At 51.9% G+C, this 21,230-nt stretch overlaps 1 protein-coding gene across 1 annotated transcript in view; it reads right to left on the bottom strand.

The window, feature by feature from the left end:
- The window catches only part of sptbn5 (spectrin, beta, non-erythrocytic 5), a 781,023-nt gene that overhangs the window by 355,637 nt on the left and 404,156 nt on the right, over positions 1-21,230 (bottom strand). The window contains 3 exon segments of the mRNA XM_086003837.1: positions 9,052-9,238; positions 16,360-16,616; positions 18,022-18,159. Coding sequence (XP_085859963.1) covers positions 9,052-9,238; positions 16,360-16,616; positions 18,022-18,159 — 582 coding nt within the window.

Here is a 21,230-nt window from a genome sequence, read left to right as displayed (position 1 = left end):
CTCTAGCCCGCCGCAGCCCAGGAAGGATCAGTGTACTACCTGCCACCAGCCCGATTAGCTGGGAAACCACAGACTGGAGACCAAGCCTGGCTCTCGACAGTCTCTCCCGCACTTTTCAATTCGATGATTTGGAGGGCGGTTGCCCACGGTCGACGCCCATTTCTCGAGTTTCTTTGGATTATTTTTTTTTTCTTTCTTCTGGCGTCGACCTTCAATAACGTCGTCTGAGGTGCTGCCGAGTTGCAGGTAAGTTCGTTTCTTACTCGTCGCCAATATTATGTCCGTGTATAATTGAGACACGGACTGCAGGAGTTGATTATAACAAGTCTTTACTGAATGGAGACAACCTGGAAACTGAAACTACAGAAGCCTGCTAAGGGCCTTTTATACAGGGGTGGTCACTGCTGGTACTGCAGTCTGAGACCAGTTATTCCCTTAAAGGTACATACACAACAGCACTCGTACTGGAACAGACCCTCGCACTCATACTGGAACAGACCCTCGCGCTCGTACTGGAACAGACCCTCGCGCTCGTACTGGAACAGACCCTCGCACTCATACTGGAACAGACCCTCGCGCTCGTACTGGAACAGACCCTCGCACTCATACTGGAACAGACCCTCGCGCTCGTACTGGAACAGACCCTCGCGCTCGTACTGGAACAGACCCTCGCGCTCGTACTGGAACAGACCCTCCCGCTCGTACTGGAACAGACCCTCGCACTCGTACTGGAACAGACCCTCGCACTCATACTGGAACAGACCCTCGCGCTCGTACTGGAACAAACCCTTGCGCTCGTACTGGAACAGACCCTCGCGCTTGTTAGATCCGTGATTCTGAGAGTATGATGTTTTTCAATAACTACACGGATGCTGTAACTTAACAATCAACAGGTGTTTACTGGAGTAGGGTAGTCTCAAGACTGGAGGTACAGAAGCATGCTCAAGGCTTATATACAGGTGTGGTCACTGCTGGTACTACAGTATACAGGAGCTGTAAAAGTAGTTCTCTCTTAAAGGTACATACACTACAATTCCTCCCCTTTTAGATTAGCAGTACCCATAATATTCAAATAACAATTAACACTTCAACATGCACATTAAACAACAATAGCCCATTTAAAGATTCAGTCTTTGGGGCGGCTTCCTGATCCTTTCGGGATAGCGCCTTTCCTGAGGTTCTTGTTCTTGGTGCGGAGGCGATTCTGGCCCCTTTTCGTCGGTTAGTTCATCGGTTTCCACTGCTACTGGCTCTGAGGTAGATGCTACCGGTATGTCGGGTTCATCCCCAGGTACGCAAGACATGGGGTTGACTCATTCCTGTGACGCTAAGATCTGATCGACGTGGCGTCTCACAATGTTCTCCCCGACATCCACTGTGTACATTAATGGCCCCTGCCTGGTGCATATCGTTCCGGGTTGCCATTTCTCTGTTCGGTAGTCACGGGCCAAGACTGGTTGTCCCACATTGAAGCTCCTTGTCGGCTTCTCATTGATGTGCTGGAATTGTTTATCCTCCACATTTCTTCGCACATTTGGTCTGAGCAAATCCAGACGAGATCTCAACCTTCGGTTAAAGAACATCATGGCCGGGGTCTGGTTGGTAACTGTATGTGTCGCATTTCTGTAGGCTAATAAGAAATTGTCCACCTTATGCTGTAGTGGAATTTCATCGTCGCACATGGCCTTTATCGCCTTTTTAAAGGTTTGTACGAATCTCTCAGCCAATCCATTTGTGGCTGGATCATACGGGGCGGATGTGTAATGCCTTACCCCATTCCTTCTCATAAATTTCCGAAACTCTTCGGACACAAACTGTGGTCCATTATCAGAGCAAATCTGCTCTGGCAAGCCGTTCCTGGCAAATATGGTCCGTAGGACTGCAATCGTTTTCTCTGTAGTGGTTGAGGACATTTTTATCACCTCAGGCCATTTCGAGTGAGCATCCACTGCTATTAAGAACATTAAGTCCATGAATGGACCAGCAAAATCAATATGCACCCGTTGCCATGGAGAGGACGGCCACTCCCATGGGTGTAGAGGGGCATGTGGTGGTGCATTTTGGACCTTCTGGCATCCTGAGCAGCTCTTGGTTAGGTCCTCAATTTGTTGATCGATTCCCGGCCACCACACATAAGCCCTAGCAAGGCTTTTCATTTTCACCCCTCCCAGATGACCATCATGAAGCTCATTTAGCACTCTCTCCCTTAACTTGGGTGGAATCACCACTCTGGATCCACACATCACTGTCCCCTGGCATACTGACAGCTGTTCTCTTCTGGATGAGAATGCTGGCAACAGTGAGTCGCCATGTTTTGGCCATCCCCTCACAGTCAAATCATATACCCGAGTCAGTGTCGGATCATTGCGGGTCTCCTTCTCTATATCCGTGTTAGTTACTGGCAATCGTTCAATTATTGACGAATAAAATATCTCGATAGGGTCCACTGCTGGTGCTTCCTCCACAGTAGGCAGTGGCAGGCGTGATAGCCCATCAGCGTTCCCATGCTGTTTCGTGCCTTTGTATTCTATTTCATATTGGTTTGCCCCTAGAAAAAGGGACCATCTTTGTAACCGTTGTGCAGTCATCACCGGAACGCCCTTCTTTGGATTAAAGATGGAGACAAGTGGTTGGTGGTCAGTCAGCAAGGTGAACTTCTGCCCATGCAGATAGTGGTTGAATTTTTTTACTCCCCATACTAGGCTGAGGGCCTCCCTGTCAATCTGGGCGTAGTTGTGCTCGGCTGAGGTTAATGACCGAGACGCAAAGGCTACTGGCCTCTCCAACCCGTCTGGGAATTTGTGCGACAGCACCGCTCCAATACCATAGGGTGATGCATCACATGCCAAACGAATTGGTAGTGCTGGGTTGAAGTGGGCCAACACCTCTTTTGATGTGATCAATTCTTTGCACTTCTGGAAAGCTCGTTTACGTTCGTCATTCCACTTCCATGGTACCCCTGTTTGCAGTAGGTTGTTCAGTGGGTGTAATACTGTAGACAAATTTGGTAAGAACTTATGGTAGTAGTTCACCAGCCCGAGGAACGACCTCAGTTGTGACACAGTTTCCGGTGCTGGAGCCTTGACTACTGCCTCAATCTTTTCAGGAGACTTATGTAACCCCTCTTCATCGATAACATGGCCACAATACGAGATCTGCCTCTGGAAAAACTCGCACTTGTGGCGATTAGCTCGTAGCCCATATTCCTTTAATCTAGTGAGCACCTTCTCCAAGTTGGCGAGGTGATCACTGTCATTTTCGCCCATGACCAGGATGTCGTCCAAATAACACTGGGTCCCTGGAATCCCTTGCAGGACTTGATCCATCACCCTTTGCCAAATAGCCGGAGCCGATGCTACCCTGAACACCAGCAGTTGTATTGGTAGAGACCTTTATGAGTGTTGATCGTGAGGTATTGTTTCGGGGCTTCTTCTACCTCCATTTGCAAGTACGCTTGGGCTAGATCAATTTTGGTGAAGCGTTTACCTCCAGATAGCGAGGTGAAAATATCCTCAATTCGTGGAAGCAGATATTGTACCGTGTGAAGGACTGGGTTCACTGTCACCTTAAAATCACCACAGATGCGGACCTTCTTTGGTTCCCCAGGCGTATTACTCAATGACCTCTTCATTACAGGAACGATGGGTGTAGCCCACTTGCTCCAGTCTACTTTGGACAGTACTCCTGCACGTTCCAACCCTTCCAGCTCTGCTTCGACGGCTGGTCGGATCGCATAAAGCACTGGTCTGGCCTTAAGAAATTTTGGGCTTGCATTTTCTTCTATTTTAATCGTTGCTGTTATGCCTTTTAGTGTTCCGAGTCCCTCCTGGAACACTTCTTTTGCGTCAGTTAGCATTTTTGACAGTCGTCCAGGTGTGACGTCGTCATCCTTTTTGGCCTCAACCTTCAGTGCCTGTATGGAATGCCAATCTAATTGTATTTTCCGGATCCATTCACGTCCTAGTAGTGGTGGTCCTGCATCTGGTAATACATATATGTCCATTTTAGGTATTTCCTGGCCTTTGTATATCACTTTCACCCTTATTTTTTCTTTGGGGTAGACTTTTTGCCCCGTGTACGTCTTCAAGACAATCTCTGTAGCTTTCAAGGGTATATATGAAAATAGCTGCTTGTAGTCCCTTTGGTTTATGACTGTTAGGGCTGATCCTGTGTCCAATTCCATTTTCACTTGGACTCCGTCTATCTTGAGTGTAACCCAGATAGTCTGGTGATCCTCCATTTTGGTTACCTTATGTAGTTTCAGACAACCCAGCTCCTTGCTTCCAGAGTCTGTATCACTTTTCTGTTCATCTGAACTACTGTCCCTCGCGCTCGTACTGGAACAGACCCTCGCACTCGTACTGGAACAGACCCTCGCGCTCGTAATGGAACAGACCCTCACACTCGTACTGGAACAGACCCTCGCGCTCGTACTGAAACAGACCCTCGTGTTCGTACTGGAACAGACCCTCGCGCTCGTACTGGAACAGGCCCTCCCACTCGTACTGGAACAGAACCCCCATCTCGTACTGGAACCGACCCTCGCGCTCGTACTGGAACAGGCTCTCGCGCTCGTACTGGAACAGAACCCCCATCTCGTACTGGAACCGACCCTCGCGCTCGTACTGGAACAGACAATCGCACTCGTACGGGAACAGACCCTCCCGATCGTATTGGAACAGGCCCTCCCGCTCGTACGGGAACAGATCCTCGCGCTCGTACTGGAACAGACCCTCCCGCTCGTACTGGAACAGACCCTCGCGCTCGTACTGGAACAGACCCTCCCGCTCATACTGGAACAGACCCTCCCGCTCGTACTGGAACAGACTCTCGGGCTCGTACTGGATCCGACCCTCGCGCTCGTACTGGAACCGACCCTCGCGCTCGTACTGGAACCGACCCTCGCACTCGTACTGGAACAGACCCTCCCGCTCGTACTGGAACAGACGCTCCCAATCCTACTGGAACAGACCCTCCCAATCGTACTGGAACAGACCCTCCCGCTCGTACTGGAACAGACCCTCCCGCTCATACTGGAACAGACCCTCCCGCTCGTACTGGAACAGACCCTCCCGCTCGTACTGGAACAGACCCTCACACTCGTACTGGAACAGACCCTCACACTCGTACTGGAACAGACCCTCACACTCGTACTGGAACAGACCCTCACGCTCGTACTGGAACAGACCCTCACGCTCGTACTGGAACAGACCCTCACGCTCGTACTGGAACAGACACTCCCGCTCATACTGGAACAGACCCTCGCGCTCGTACTGGAACAGACACTCCCGCTCGTACTGGAACAGACCCCCCCGCTCGTACTGGAACAGACCCTCGCGCTCGTACTGGAACAGACCCTCGCGATCGTACTGGAACAGACCCTCGCGCTCGTACTGGAACAGACCCTCGCGCTCGTACTGGAACAGACACTCCCGCTCGTACTGGAACAGTCACTCCCGCTCGTACTGGAACAGACACTCCCGCTCGTACTGGAACAGACACTCCCGCTCGTACTGGAACAGACACTCCCGCTCGTACTGGAACAGACACTCCCGCTCGTACTGGAACAGACCCTCGCACTCATACTGAAACAGACACTCCCGCTCGTACTGGAACAGACTCTCGCGCTCGTACTGGAACAGACCCTCGCACTCGTACTGGAACAGACACTCCCGCTTGTACTGGAACAGACCCTCCCGCTTGTACTGGAACAGACCCTCGCGCTCGTACTGGAACCGACCCCCCCGCTCGTACTGGAACAGACCCTCCCGCTCGTACTGGAACAGACAATCGCACTCGTACGGGAACAGACCCTCCCGATCGTATTGGAACAGGCCCTCCCGCTCGTACGGGAACAGACCCTCGCGCTCGTACTGGAACAGACCCTCCCGCTCGTACTGGAACAGACCCTCGCGCTCGTACTGGAACAGACCCTCCCGCTCATACTGGAACAGACCCTCCCGCTCGTACTGGAACAGACTCTCGGGCTCGTACTGGATCCGACCCTGGCGCTCGTACTGGAACCGACCCTCGCGCTCGTACTGGAACCGACCCTCGCGCTCGTACTGGAACAGACCCTCCCGCTCGTACTGGAACAGACCCTCCCAATCCTACTGGAACAGACCCTCCCAATCGTACTGGAACAGACCCTCCCGCTCGTACTGGAACAGACCCTCCCGCTCGTACTGGAACAGACCCTCCCGCTCGTACTGGAACCGACCCTCCCGCTCGTACTGGAACAGACCCTCACACTCGTACTGGAACAGACCCTCACACTCGTACTGGAACAGACCCTCACACTCGTACTGGAACAGACCCTCCCGCTCGTACTGGAACAGACCCTCCCGCTCGTACTGGAACAGACCCTCACGCTCGTACTGGAACAGACCCTCACGCTCGTACTGGAACAGACACTCCCGCTCGTACTGGAACAGACCCTCGCGCTCGTACTGGAACAGACACTCCCGCTCGTACTGGAACAGACCCCCCCGCTCGTACTGGAACAGACCCTCGCGCTCGTACTGGAACAGACCCTCGCGATCGTACTGGAACAGACCCTCACGCTCGTACTGGAACAGACACTCCCGCTCGTACTGGAACAGACACTCCCGCTCGTACTGGAACAGACACTCCCGCTCGTACTGGAACAGACACTCCCGCTCGTACTGGAACAGACACTCCCGCTCGTACTGGAACAGACACTCCCGCTCGTACTGGAACAGACCCTCGCACTCGTACTGAAACAGACACTCCCGCTCGTACTGGAACAGACCCTCACGCTTGTACTGGAACAGACCCTCGCGCTCGTACTGGAACCGACCCCCCCGCTCGTACTGGAACAGACCCTCCCGCTCGTACTGGAACAGACCCTCCCGCTCGTACTGGAACAGACACTCACGCTCGTACTGGAACAGACCCCCCCGCTCGTACTGGAACAGACCCGCCCGCTCGTGCCGGAACAGACACTCCCGCTCGTACTGGAACAGACCCCTCGCTCGTACTGGAACAGACCCTCGCGCTCATACTGGAAAAGACCCTCCCGATCGTACTGGAACAGACCCTCCCGCTCGTACTGGAACAGACCCTCCCGCTCGTACTGGAACAGACCCTCGCGCTCATACTGGAAAAGACCCTCCCGATCGTACTGGAACAGACCCTCCCGCTCGTACTGGAACAGACCCTCCCGCTCGCACTGGAACAGACCCTTGCGCTCGTACTGGAACAGACCCTCGCGCTTGTTAGATCCGTGATTCTGAGAGTATGATGTTTTTCAATAACTAAACGGATGCTGTAACTTAACAATCAACAGGTGTTTACTGGAGTAGGGTAGTCTCAAGACTGGGGGTACAGAGGCATGCTCAAGGCTTATATACAGGTGTGGTCACTGCCGGTACTACAGTATACAGGAGCTGTAAAAGTAGTTCTCTCTTAAAGGTACATACACTACAGCGCTCGTGCTGGAACAGACCCTCGCACTCGTACTGGAACAGACCCTCGCACTCGTACTGGAACAGACCCTCGCACTCGTACTGGAGCAGACCCTCGCACTCGTACTGGAACAGACCCTCGCACTCGTACTGGAACAGACCCTCGCACTCGTACTGGAACAGACCCTCGCACTCGTACTGGAACAGACCCTCGCACTCATACTGGAGCAGACCCTCGCACTCGTGCTGGAACAGACCCTCGCACTCATACTGGAACAGACCCTCGCACTCATACTGGAGCAGACCCTCGCACTCGTGCTGGAACCGACCCTCGCGCTCGTACTGGAACCGACCCTCGCGCTCGTACTGGAACAGACCCTCGCACTCGTACTGGAACAGACCCTCGCACTCGTACTGGAACCGACCCTCGCACTCGTACTGGAACAGACCCTCGCACTCGTACTGGAACCGACCCTCGCACTCGTACTGGAACCGACCCTCGCACTCGTACTGGAACAGACCCTCCCGCTCGTACTGGAACAGACCCTCGCACTCGTACTGGAACAGACCCTCGCACTCGTACTGGAACCGACCCTCGCACTCATACTGGAACAGACCCTCGCACTCGTACTGGAACAGACCCTCGCACTCGTACTGGAACAGACCCTCCCGCTCGTACTGGAACCGACCCTCGCACTCGTACTGGAACAGACCCTCCCGCTCGTACTGGAACAGACCCTCGCGCTCGTACTGGAACAGACCCTCGCACTCGTACTGGAACAGACCCTCGCACTCGTACTGGAACAGACCCTCGCACTCGTACTGGAACAGACCCTCGCACTCGTACTGGAACAGACCCTCGCACTCGTACTGGAACAGACCCTCGCACTCGTACTGGAACAGACCCTCGCACTCGTACTGGAACAGACCCTCGCACTCGTACTGGAACAGACCCTCGCACTCGTACTGGAACAGACCCTCACACTCGTACTGGAACAGACCCTCACACTCGTACTGGAACAGACCCCCCCCCGCTTGTACTGGAACAGACCCTCGCACTTGTACTGGAACAGACACTCCCGCTCGTACTGGAACTGACCCTCGCGCTCGTACTGGAACCGACCCTCGCACTCGTACTGGAACCGACCCTCGCACTCGTACTGGAACCGACCCTCGCACTCGTACTGGAACCGACCCTCGCACTCGTACTGGAACCGACCCTCGCACTCGTACTGGAACAGACCCTCGCACTCGTACTGGAACAGACCCTCGCACTCGTACTGGAACAGACCCTCGCACTCGTACTGGAACAGACCCTCGCACTCGTACTGGAACAGACCCTCGCACTCATACTGGAACAGACCCTCGCACTCGTACTGGAACAGACCCTCGCACTCGTACTGGAACAGACCCTCGCACTCGTACTGGAACAGACCCTCGCACTCGCACTGGAACAGACCCTCGCACTCGTACTGGAACAGACCCTCGCACTCATACTGGAACAGACCCTCGCACTCATACTGGAGCAGACCCTCGCGCTCGTACTGGAACCGACCCTCGCGCTCGTACGGGAACAGACCCTCGCACTCATACTGGAACAGACCCTTGCCTGGTATCAGCTCACCTGGTGCTTCTTCTGCAGGCTCTGCACAGTGTTCAGCGATTGTCCGGCATCCTTGATTGCAGCCAACATGAGCTTCTCCTGAACCCAGGCCAGCTCGTCGTCGAGATCCCGGAAGAACTGGTACAGCCTCATACTGGCCTCCAGACTCCTGCGCCTTTCCTGGATTGGATCACCCAGTGCCCGGTACCTGAGCAACATACAACAGGCGCTCATCAAAACCAAGGAAAACACAGCGACTTCAAGCAATCCACACAACTGACACACCCCATGAAAAGAGGGCCGTGCCCTCAATGACTTGATTGAAATAATAACAGTGAAGCTAAGATTCGGGGGATTCGGAGAGATGTGGGCATAAAATTTAGCAAACAGATTTGAAGGATCAGTGGTGGGAAATATTCAAATATGAGATGGATAGAGTACATAATAATGATAGAGGGGGTGGATTTCTGTGTGTATGTGGGGGGCGGCTCTTGTCTGCGTACCTTTCCGGAAAAAACAAATGTAAAGACCAAAGTTACATCGGTCAATCAGGAGACCCCCCCAGAATGTACCCCCTCCCTCTCGAGCTATGGATAAATAGAGAGCTCAAAATTAATCTGAAATGGAAAAGGAAGGTGAACAATTAAATTGGGGCACACGATACTAAAGATAATTCCGAGGAACATAGAAAGTGTAGTGAGGATGGGAATAGGGAGATTAGAAGGACGAAAAGGGAACAACAACAACTTGCATTTATATAGCACCTTTAATGTAGTAAAATGTCCCAAGGTGCTTCACAGACGGGTTATCAGGCAGAAATTGACACTGAGCTGTAATGATCAATAACATGTCATTCTATAGTGGACACTAGGTGGAGCCGTAGAGCTGTATATAGCTGTATGTATAAGACTACACTACCCAGCTGTATATATATTAAGACTACATTACCCATGAGACTAGGCTACCCACAAGGCAACAGTCAAGATGGCAGCCTGCACACAGGAGCACACATGCTGCATCTCTACAGATACTGTACCTAGAGAACGTGTACTAAATAAATGACTAGCTAGAAGCTAGCTGTGTTCATAATAAGAATGTCTAGTTATTAATGAACATAAGATGGTACCAGGGTGGTGAAGATCTGCTGAAAATTGTGAAAAGCGACATGGAGAATTTGAAGCCACCAGAGCATTTGAATCTCGAGGGAAATGTCGACTACAATTGGCGGATTTTTAAACAACAATTCGAACTCTACATTGCAGCCATCGGATTCGGTACGAAGGCAGACGCGAGGAAGATAGCGTTGCTGCTTATGGTTGCAGGCCCACAGGCGATAGAGGTATTTAATACATTTGTATTTAATGCAGTGGAGAACAGAGAAAAATTAGAAGATGTGCTAAAAAAATTTGATGCACATTGCTCTCCCAAAAAGAATGAGACCTATGAAAGATACATCTTCTGTTCTCGGACACAGCAGCAAAATGAGACTTTTGATAGCTTTATACCAGATCTGAAACTGAAAGCACAGACATGTAATTTCTCTGAGCTCAAAGCATCCATGATTTGTGACCAGATTGTGTTTGGTATTCATGATAAAAAAGTCAGGGAACGTCTGTTGAGAGAAACCAAACTAAATTTGGAAAATGCGGTGAAAATATGCCAAGCCAGCGAGCTAGCTCGAAAGCACGCGAAGACTTTCAGTGAAATCAATAATGATGCGATTGTAATGAGTGATAATGCTGCTGTCGGTGCTGTGTCCTATAAGGGGAAGAAACATGGGCAGAACAGAAATGAAAAGCGATCGGAGGATGAAATTTTTAATTGTAAACGCTGTGGTTACAAACACCAGTTAAAACAATGCCCAGCATTTGGAAAAATGTGCACAAAGTGTAATGGAAAGAATCACTTTGCCAAACAATGCTTTTCAAAAGTAAAAACAACGAAAGGGCAACAAGTTAATGTGATTGAGGACACTGATTTAAGTGAGACATTTTTTGTAGGAATGGTGTCATGTGACGATATCAAAAAAGATACAGAAAATGTGCAGCCCTCAGAAATGGACAATGCTGAACATAAAGTCAATGCAGTAAAAGTGGACAAATGGATGATCCCACTGCAGATAAATGGAGCATTAGTTACATTGAAACTGGACACTGGGGCAAAAGCAAACTTAATCAGTATGAGTGACATAAAAAATATGAAAGAAAAGCCCAAAATACAGAAAAAGTCAGTACTACTGAAGAGCTATAATGGACAGAAAATAGATGGCTTAGGTGTATGCAGACTTAAAGTGACAGTCAAAGACAAAGTGCATCATCTCATGTTTTCTGTTGTGGCTGAAAGACTTGATTTGATACTAGGTGACAAAGCTTGTGAAGACTTAGAACTGGTCAAGAGAGGCTACCGTATAAACTGTGCCATAAGCAGACCAGATGACTCAGGTGATGAAGCAGAGAGCCCATCAAGGATGAAAAGGCCAAAGGGTATCCATGTCTTCAAAAAGCCTAGTTTCTCCAAGAAGAAAGAAAAAGACTTTAAGGTCAAAGAGAAGCCAAAGGAAGAAAAGCACAAAGAGGAAAAACACAAGGAGAAAAAGTCCAAAGATATAACCGCAGCAGATGTTGTTAAGCAGTGGAAAGAGAAAAAGAAAAAGAAGAAGCCTGCACCAGAGCAGGAAGCAGTTCCAGTGGATACTCCTTCTTCCCTCAGGCCAATCTTTGGTGTTCCATTAGCCGAGGCTGCTGAGAGGACTATGCTGTATGATGGGATCCAGCTGCCAGCAGTTTTTCGAGAGTGCATTGACTACATTGAGAGTTATGGCATGAAGAGTGAAGGAAACACTGAAACCCTCTCCAAGCAAAGATCACAAGGAGACCTCGATCTATACAAGAGCAGATTGATGACAATGCCGCAACTGCATCTTGTCATTCACCACCAGAACAATCTCATGAAGACACATCAGATTTACCCGTGTTGAGAAGATCCACACGTGAAGTAAAAGAGCCTGATAGACTTAATCTTTGAGTACAATGTAAAGCTTTGAAAATGTGTTGACTGTTGTGAAAATGTTTATGTTTATAGAGCACTAACAAAAGTGTTACTGATATTATCTTTATTGTTTTCTTGAAAGTTGATTGATATTGATTTTGTTAAACCTCAAAGAAAGGGGGATGTAATGATCAATAACATGTCATTCTATGGTGGACACTAGGTGGAGCCGTAGAGCTGTGTAGAGCTGTATATAGCTGTATGTATAAGACTACACTATACAGCTGTATATATATTAAGACTTCATTACCCATGAGGCTAGGCTACCCACAAGGCAACAGTCAAGATGGCAGCCTGCACACAGGAGCACACATGCTGCATCTCTACAGATACTGTACCTAGAGAACGTGTACTGAATAAATGACTAGCTAGAAGCTAGCTGTGTTCATAATAAGAATGTCTAGTTATTAATGAACATAAGATGAGCCACATAAGGACAGGTGAAAGAGGTAGGTTTTAAGGAGCATCTTAAAGGAGGAGAGTGAGGTAGAGAGGTGGAGAAGTTTAAGGAGGGAATTCCAGAGCTTAGGGCCCAGGCAGCTGAAGGCACGGCCGCCAATGGTGGGTGAAGGAAGTGGGGGATGCACAAGGGGCCAGAATTGGAGGAGCGCAGAGATCTAGTTATGGGGCTAGAGGAGGTTACAGAGATGGGGAGGGAAAATGGCCAGCAGATAATGTAAAAGGAAATAGTGAGAGCTAATAGAAGGATCTAAAGAGTAGAAGAATAATGAGAGAGGGGAGGGATGAAGGAGGAATCTAGTTCTGGAGGATGAAGGGATGGCGCAGATATTAAGTATGTTGCTTTGCTTTTTTACAAATGATGTTTGAGGTGAGACTGTTTGTGAACTAGAGGATGTGGATCAACTGTTAGCGAGAACTGGAGAAAAGGAATTGGTTCAGAAATATTAACAAAATTCAGGATGGATCAGTCACTGGGCCCTGATTTCATGCACCTGGGGCTGTTGGAAGCAGCACAGCCAGGGCACGAGCGCACCCAGGGCACGAGCGCAGCCTGGGCACGAGTGCAGCCTGGGCACGAGCGCAGCCTGGGCACGAGCGCACCCAGGGCACGAGCGCAGCCTGGGCACGAACGCAGCCTGGGCACGAGCGCAGCCTGGACATGAGCGCAGCCAGGACACGAGCGCAGCTTGGGCACGAGCGCAGCCTGGGCACGAGCACACCCAGGGCATGAGCGCAGCCTGGGCACGAGCGCACCCAGGGCACGAGCGCACCCAGGGCACGAGCGCAGCCTGGACATGAGCGCAGCCAGGGCACGAGCGCACCCAGGGCACGAGCGCACCCAGGGCACAAGCGCAGCCTGGACATGAGCACAGCCAGGGCACGAGCGCACCAGGGCACGAGCGCAGCCTGGGCACGAGCGCAGCCTGGGCACGAGCCCAGCCTGAGCACGAGGGCACACAGGGCATGAGCGCAGCCTGGACACGAGTGCACCCAGGGCACGAGCGCAGCCACGGCACCCGCGCAGCCTGGGTAGCTGACCTGGGATTGAAGCCGGGAGTGGCCTGGGATTGAAGCCGGGAGTGAAGCCGGGAGTGGCCTGGGAGTGAAGCCGGGATTGAAGCCGGGAGTGGCCTGGGATTGAAGCCGGGAGTGGCCTGGGATTGAAGCCGGGAGTGAAGCTGGGATTGGCCTGGGATTGAAGCCGGGAGTGGCCTGGGATTGAAGCTGGGAGTGGCCTGGGATTGAAGCTGGGAGTGGCCTGGGATTGAAGCTGGGAGTGGCCTGGGAGTGAAGGTGGGAGTGGCCTGGGATTGAAGCCGGGAGTGGCCTGGGATTGAAGCCGGGTGTGGCCTGGGATTGAAGCTGGGAGTGGCCTGGGATTGAAGCTGGGAGTGGCCTGGGATTGAAGCCGGGAGTGGCCTGGGATTGAAGCCGGGAGTGGCCTGGGATTGAAGCCGGGAGTGGCCTAGGATTGAAGCCGGGAGTGGCCTGGGATTGAAGCCGGGAGTGGCCTAGGATTGAAGCCGGGAGTGGCCTGAGATTGAAGCCGGGAGTGGCCTGGGATTGAAGCTGGGAGTGGCCTGGGATTGAAGCTGGGAGTGGCCTGGGATTGAAGCTGGGAGTGGCCTGGGATTGAAGCTGGGAGTGAAGCTGGGATTGAAGCTCGGAGTGGCCTGGGAGTGAAGCTGCGATTGAAGCTGGGAGTGGCCTGGGAAGCTGGGAGTGGCCTGGTATTGAAGCTGGGAGTGGCCTGGGATTGAAGCTGGGAGTGAAGGTGGGAGTGAAGCTGGGAATGGCCTGGGATTGAAGCTGGGAGTGGCCTGGGATTGAAGCTGGGAGTGGCCTGGGATTGGAGCTGGGAGTGGCCTGGGATTGAAGCTGGGAGTGGCCTGGGATTGAAGCTGGGAGTGGCCTGGGATTGAAGCTGGGAGTGGCCTGGGATTGAAGCTGGGAGTGGCCTGGGATTGAAGCTGGGAGTGGCCTGGGAGTGAAGCTGGGAGTGGCCTGGGAGTGAAGGTGGGAGTGAAGCTGGGAGTGGCCTGGGATTGAAGCTGGGAGTGAAGGTGGGAGTGAAGCTGGGAGTGGCCTGGGATTGAAGCTGGGAGTGAAGCTGGGAGTGGCCTGGGATTGAAGGTGGGAGTGAAGGTGGGAGTGAAGGTGGGAGTGAAGGTGGGAGTGAAGCTGGGAGTGAAGCTGGGAGTGAAGCTGAGAGTGGCCTGAGAGTGAAGCTGGGAGTGAAGGTGGGAGTGGCCTGAGAGTGAAGCTGGGAGTGAAGCTGGGAGTGGCCTGGGAGTGAAGCTGGGAGTGAAGCTGGGAGTGACCTGGGATTGAAGGTGGGAGTGAAGCTGGGAGTGGCCTGGGATTGAAGCTGGGATTGAAGGTGGGAGTGGCCTGGGAGTGAAGCTGGGAGTGACCTGGGATTGAAGGTGGGAGTGAAGCTGGGATTGAAGCTGGGAGTGGCCTGGTATTGAAGCTGGTATTGAAGGTGGGAGTGAAGCTGGGAGTGAAGCTGGGAGTGAAGCTGGGAGTGGCCTGGGATTGAAGGTGGGAGTGAAGCTGGGATTGAAGCTGGGAGTGGCCTGGGATTGAAGCTGGGATTGAAGGTGGGAGTGAAGCTGGGAGTGGCCTGGGATTGAAGCTGGGAGTGGCCTGGGATTGAAGCTGGGAGTGGCCTGGGATTGAAGCTGGGAGTGGCCTGGGAGTGAAGCTGGGAGTGGCCTGGGAGTGAAGGTGGGAGTGAAGCTGGGAGTGGCCTGGGATTGAAGCTGGGAGTGAAGGTGGGAGTGAAGCTGGGAGTGGCCTGGGATTGAAGCTGGGAGTGAAGCTGGGAGTGGCCTGGGATTGAAGGTGGGAGTGAAGGTGCGAGTGAAGGTGGGAGTGAAGGTGGGAGTGAAGGTGGGAGTGAAGCTGAGAGTGGCCTGAGAGTGAAGCTGGGAGTGAAGGTGGGAGTGGCCTGAGAGTGAAGCTGGGAGTGAAGCTGGGAGTGGCCTGGGAGTGAAGCTGGGAGTGAAGCTGGGAGTGAAGCTGGGAGTGACCTGGGATTGAAGGTGGGAGTGAAGCTGGGAGTGAAGCTGGGAGTGAAGCTGGGATTGAAGCTGGGATTGAAGGTGGGAGTGGCCTGGGAGTGAAGCTGGGAGTGAAGCTGGGAGTGACCTGGGATTGAAGGTGGGAGTGAAGCTGGGATTGAAGCTGGGAGTGGCCTGGTATTGAAGCTGGTATTGAAGGTGGGAGTGAAGCTGGGAGTGAAGCTGGGAGTGAAGCTGGGAGTGGCCTGGGATTGAAGGTGGGAGTGAAGCTGGGATTGAAGCTGGGAGTGGCCTGGTATTGAAGCTGGTATTGAAGGTGGGAGTGAAGCTGGGAGTGAAGCTGGGAGTGAAGCTGGGAGTGAAGCTGGGAGTGGCCTGGGATTGAAGGTGGGAGTGAAGCTGGGAGTGAAGCTGGGAGTGAAGCTGGGAGTGGCCTGGGATTGAAGGTGGGAGTGAAGCTGGGATTGAAGCTGGGAGTGGCCTGGGATTGAAGCTGGGATTGAAGGTGGGAGTGAAGCCGGGAGTGGCCTGGGATTGAAGCTGGGAGTGGCCTGGGATTGAAGCTGGGAGTGGACTGGGATTGAAGGTGGAAGTGGCCTGGGATTGAAGGTGGGAGTGGCCTGGGATTGAAGGTGGGAGTGGCCTGGGAGTGAAGCTGGGAGTGGACTTGGAGTGGCCTGGGAGTGAAGCTGGGATTGAAGGTGGGAGTGAAGCTGGGAGTCGCCTGGGAGTGAAGCTGAGTCATTCCCAGTTGGCAGGGCACATCATTGACTGTCTTAATCTCTGTGCTTACCTCTCGAGTACAACACCAACTCTGTCTCGCATCTCCTTGGACAGAAAGTGATTTTCACGGACAAACTCCTCAGCCTGGTCAAGTAACCCCTGCATCCTCTCCACGTAGCTGCTGATGTCCTCCTCCAGATCTTCTTGTTTGTTGAGCAGGTTCTTCACGGACACCAGGTCGGTGCCATGGGCAGGTTGATCCAGTTGCTTCTCTACCTCATTCAGCCACTTCTCTACATCGTCGATGCTTCGCTGGAAGTGCAGGGCCTCCAGGGTTAAAGAGAAGGAAACGTTAATAATTAACCCATGACAGCTCTCTGAACATCAACGGCATCTGCACGCGCACAGCCCCTCCCCCAGCGCATGCGGCACCTCCCCCCCACTGCACGTGGCCCCTCCTTTTCAGTGCACGCGGCCCCACCCCCGCAGCGTGCGTGGCCCCTCCCGGCCCAGCAGGCACGGACCCTCCCCAGAGGCAGCAGGGCAGACCCTCACGGAGTCTCAGAGTCTCCTGCCCCAGCCCAGGGGCACTCAAGGCCATCAAATTGTGTGTGCAGCCTGGGTGGGGTGAGCTAACCTGGGTTATTCTGCTCAGTACAGTATAGGACCACACTAGAAAGGTCACCCACCGACCAAGGGACTCACCAACGGGCCCCGGCTCACCAGTTTGCTTCAAAAGAAACTGAGAGCTCTGCTTTGTGACTTATCGCAGTTTCCTATGCTTCTGTTGGGGGTCGGTGAAACAGAACTCCTCACCACACCAAGATCATCGACAGCAATTTAGAGATCAGAAAGAATAAACATTTCACTAGATTAGATTTTACATTTACAAAAAGTCTCACGGTTGCAGCATTCCCTGAAGCACGTACTGAGTGGGGAGCTAGAAGTGGGGGCAATAACCTGAGGTTAGAACAGGAGAGGATTAGCAAGGGCTCCCTCCTGATCACTATCCAGTGACTGCTGCTGATGAGTGCACCAATGTGTGACTATAGGACTGGCCTCAGTGATGCCCCCATGGTCCAATATCCTGCCAATGCTCACTGTGTAGACTCACATGTAAAGAGTGGGTTGCCACATGGGGGAGGTATTAGAACATAACATAGAACAAAAGAACTAGGAGCAGGAATAGACCATTCAATAAGATCGTGGCTGATCTTCTACCTCAACTCCACCTTCACACTCTATCCCCATATCCCTTGATTCCCTTAGTATCCAAAAATCTATCGATCTCTGCCTTGAATATACTCAACGACTGAGTTTCCACAAACCTCTGGAGTAGAGAATTCCAAAGATTCACCACCCTCTGAGTGAAGAAATTTCTCCTCATCTCAGTCCTAAATGGCCGACCCCTTATTCTGAGACTGTGACCCCTGGTTCTAGACTCCCCGGCCAGGGGAAACCCCTTCTCTGCATCTACCCTGTCAAGCCCTGTAAGAATTTTGTATGTTTCAATGAGATCACCTCTCATTCTTCTAAACTCTAGAGAATATAGACCTAGTCTCTTCAATCTCATAGCGGGCAGCAGTGCAGGTGGAACCGTACCCCAGCCAGAGGCAGTGTCTCGCAGAGAGAGATGAGTCAGTGTGAAGCCAGCAGGCAGCTGAAGTAATATTACCAATGTGAACGCTCAGAGTGAGATCAATGGTACAAGAGTCTGATAACAGTCAAGCACCTTGTGTGCATCCACCAACTTGGACCTCTTCTCATGGCAGTTCTCCAGCAGTACATTCCACAGGTCTTGAATCTGCTTCATCCGGGGTTCAACCTCATTAACAGCGTAATGCCCAGCGTTAATCATCCGCTCCCCTTCCTGCAACGGATTTCAGTCAGAATCAACACTGCTGTCATTAACCACAAATCAGGCAGCATGGACAGTAACCTCACCCCGACACACACCAGGCAGAATGGACAGTAAACTCACCCCCACACACACCAGGCAGAATGGACAGTAACCTCACCCCCACACACACCAGGCAGAATGGACAGTAACCTCACCCCCACACACACCAGGCAGAATGGACAGTAACCTCACCCCCACACACCAGGCAGAATGGACAGTAACCTCAGCCCCACACACCAGGCAGACTGGAGAGTAACCTCACCCCCACACACACCAGGCAGAATGGACAGTAACCTCACCCCCACACACCAGGCAGACTGGAGAGTAACCTCACCCCCACACACACCAGGCAGACTGAAGAGTAACCTCACCCCCACACACACCAGGCAGAATGGACAGTAACCTCACCCCCACACACCAGGCAGAATGGACAGTAACCTCACCCCCACGCACCAGGCAGAATGGACAGTAACCTCACCCCCACACACCAGGCAGAATGGACAGTAACCTCACCCACACACACCAGGCAGAATGGACAGTAACCTCAGCCCCACACACACCAGGCAGACTGGACAGTAACCTCACCCCCACACACCAGGCAGAATAGACAGTAACCTCACCCCCACACACACCAGGCAGAATGGACAGTAACCTCAGCCCCACACACACACCAGGCAGAATGGACAGTAACCTCAGCCCCACACACCAGGCAGAATGGACAGTAACCTCAGCCCCACACACACCAGGCAGAATGGACAGTAACCTCACCCCCACACACACCAGGCAGAATGGACAGTAACCTCACCCCCACACACCAGGCAGAATGGACAGTGTAAGAGCCATAAAAGCTTAAGAAAATACTTTAAAATATTGGTTAAATAGCATAATACAGTTAACTTACCTGATTGACTTATTGTATTAAGAAACCCCCTATTTTCTTGCTCCAGTAGTATAGTCCGAGACACCCCCTTCATTCTTGCCACAATGGTACAGTCCCTAAGCCACACATGGTATGCAGCCATTTTACAGTTTAAACTCCACGTGGCTGAAGGAGTCAGAAGTTGTGAGGTTTGGAGCAATACAGTTTTTGACCGTGTTCGTTTATACGTGTTTGCTTTGTAATTCTGTTCGTAAAGTGTTATAGTAAACAGTTTAAAAGACAAAGCTACGTTTGGGAACGTTTTATTTCGACACGCGTCTACTCATTGTTAAAAGCCCCACAGCTCAGTGGCTGCCTGTTTGGAAACTAAGAAGCGCCACTACATTAGTCAAAAACTTGCTCCCTAAGAAGGAAAGGACGGAATCGTCGGCGAACGTATACATGAATGGTCACGGAGCCAGACGACAATATAAGAAAGCGAAGGTACAGTGACTGTTACTTGCTTTGTTCATTCTATTGAGAAGCTAAATAAGAGCTGTGGGTAAAATGGCCGAGGCCTTACGGAGCCAGGAGCTTCCCCCAGCCAGAAGGATTGCTGGCCAAAAGAGGGAAATAAAGCTCCCCCCAAAGGCAATGGAAGAGAAGTTACATAGAAGCATAGGTGCAAGGAAGGCTAAATTAGCTCAGATAACTGGAAAAATGAAGATAATTGATCGTCTCATGGAAGATAATGCTAATATTAAGAAAGCTGAAGACATAATGTATTACGATTTCTCCAAGCTGCATGAAGAATTTAATGTACTCAATGAAGATGTATTAGCACTTCTGTCTGAAGAAGAGGGAAACGCTGATCAGCACAACTGGTTTGATCTTAAATCAACCAGCATTAAGGACTATATCAAGGCCACAGAACAGTGGATGTTAAAGATTCGTCAAGATGCTGATACAGCAGAGAAAGATAAAGTTGACGATGAAGTCGGACCAGACGATAGCATTTCAGAGACTTCCGCCAGACCGAGCAAAAATCGAAAAGAAGGTAGCTCTGTTTCTGGACGCAGGTCAATCGCTTCTACCACAAGCTCGTCGCGACGCATGAGAGAGGAGGTTGAACGGGCGGCGTTGATGGCGCGCGCAGCATCTTTAGTGGAGAAGCAAGCTCTTGAACGGGAAGAGGCCCAACTGCAGGTCCAAGAGGCCCAACTGCAGGCCCAACAGGCCCAACTGCAGGCCCAAGTGCAGGCCCAACTGCAGGCCCAACAGGCCCAGGTGCAGGCAAAGAAAGAACAGCTGGAGATAAAAACAGCTATCGCGGTCTCAGACGCCAGGTTGAGTGCGTATGAAGATTATGAAGGCTCACGGGACGGCGGGAGCGAATACTGCCAGTCAATGTTGTCACAGAGAGTTGGATCCAGGGCACCTTCAAGAGTTACAAGAGAGTCCGAAGGCAATCCCCTGGCATTACAGCATGGAAGAGTGGCCTCTCCACTAACAGGAGCACGTGATGCTACCCCAGACGTCAGACGGTCTAGACTAGACCCTGCTGATGACCACCAGAGGCCTGAAGACACAGGGAGAAGCCTATACCGAGTGATGCAACGTCAGAACGAAATTACAGAGATGCTTGTAAAACAACAGAATCTGTTTCGACTCCCTCAAAGAGACATACCAGTGTTCCAAGGCGACCCACTCAAGTATAAGCCCTTCATCAGATACTTTGAACAAGCCATTGACTCCAAAACAGAGAGCAGCAGTGATAAGTTGTACTACCTGGGACAGTACACCAGTGGTAAACCACAAGACCTGGTCAGAAGCTGTGAACACATGAGACCGGACCGGGGATACATAGAAGCCAGGAAGTTGCTGCAGGAGCACTATGGTAACGAGCTGAAGATAGCCACTGCATATATTGAAAAGGCTACCAAGTGGCCACAGATCAGATCGGAGGACGGAGAGGCATTGAACGCATATGTTCTTTTCCTCATAGGATGTCGCAACACCATGGAGGATGTTGAATTCATGGAAGAGATGGACAATCCTACGACTATGAGAATCATCATCTCTAAGCTTCCTTACAGGATGAGAGAACAATGGAGAAGAACAGCCTTTGAGATAATGGAGAGACGGAAAAGTAGAGCCAGGTTTGCAGACTTAGTGAATTTCA

Source organism: Somniosus microcephalus, chromosome 12 (genome assembly GCF_052327205.1).
Source record: "Somniosus microcephalus isolate GS21.2 chromosome 12, FLI_Smic_1.0, whole genome shotgun sequence".
In the NCBI taxonomy this organism is placed as follows: Eukaryota; Metazoa; Chordata; class Chondrichthyes; order Squaliformes; family Somniosidae; genus Somniosus; species Somniosus microcephalus.
This window is presented reverse-complemented; position numbering and strand designations above follow the sequence as displayed.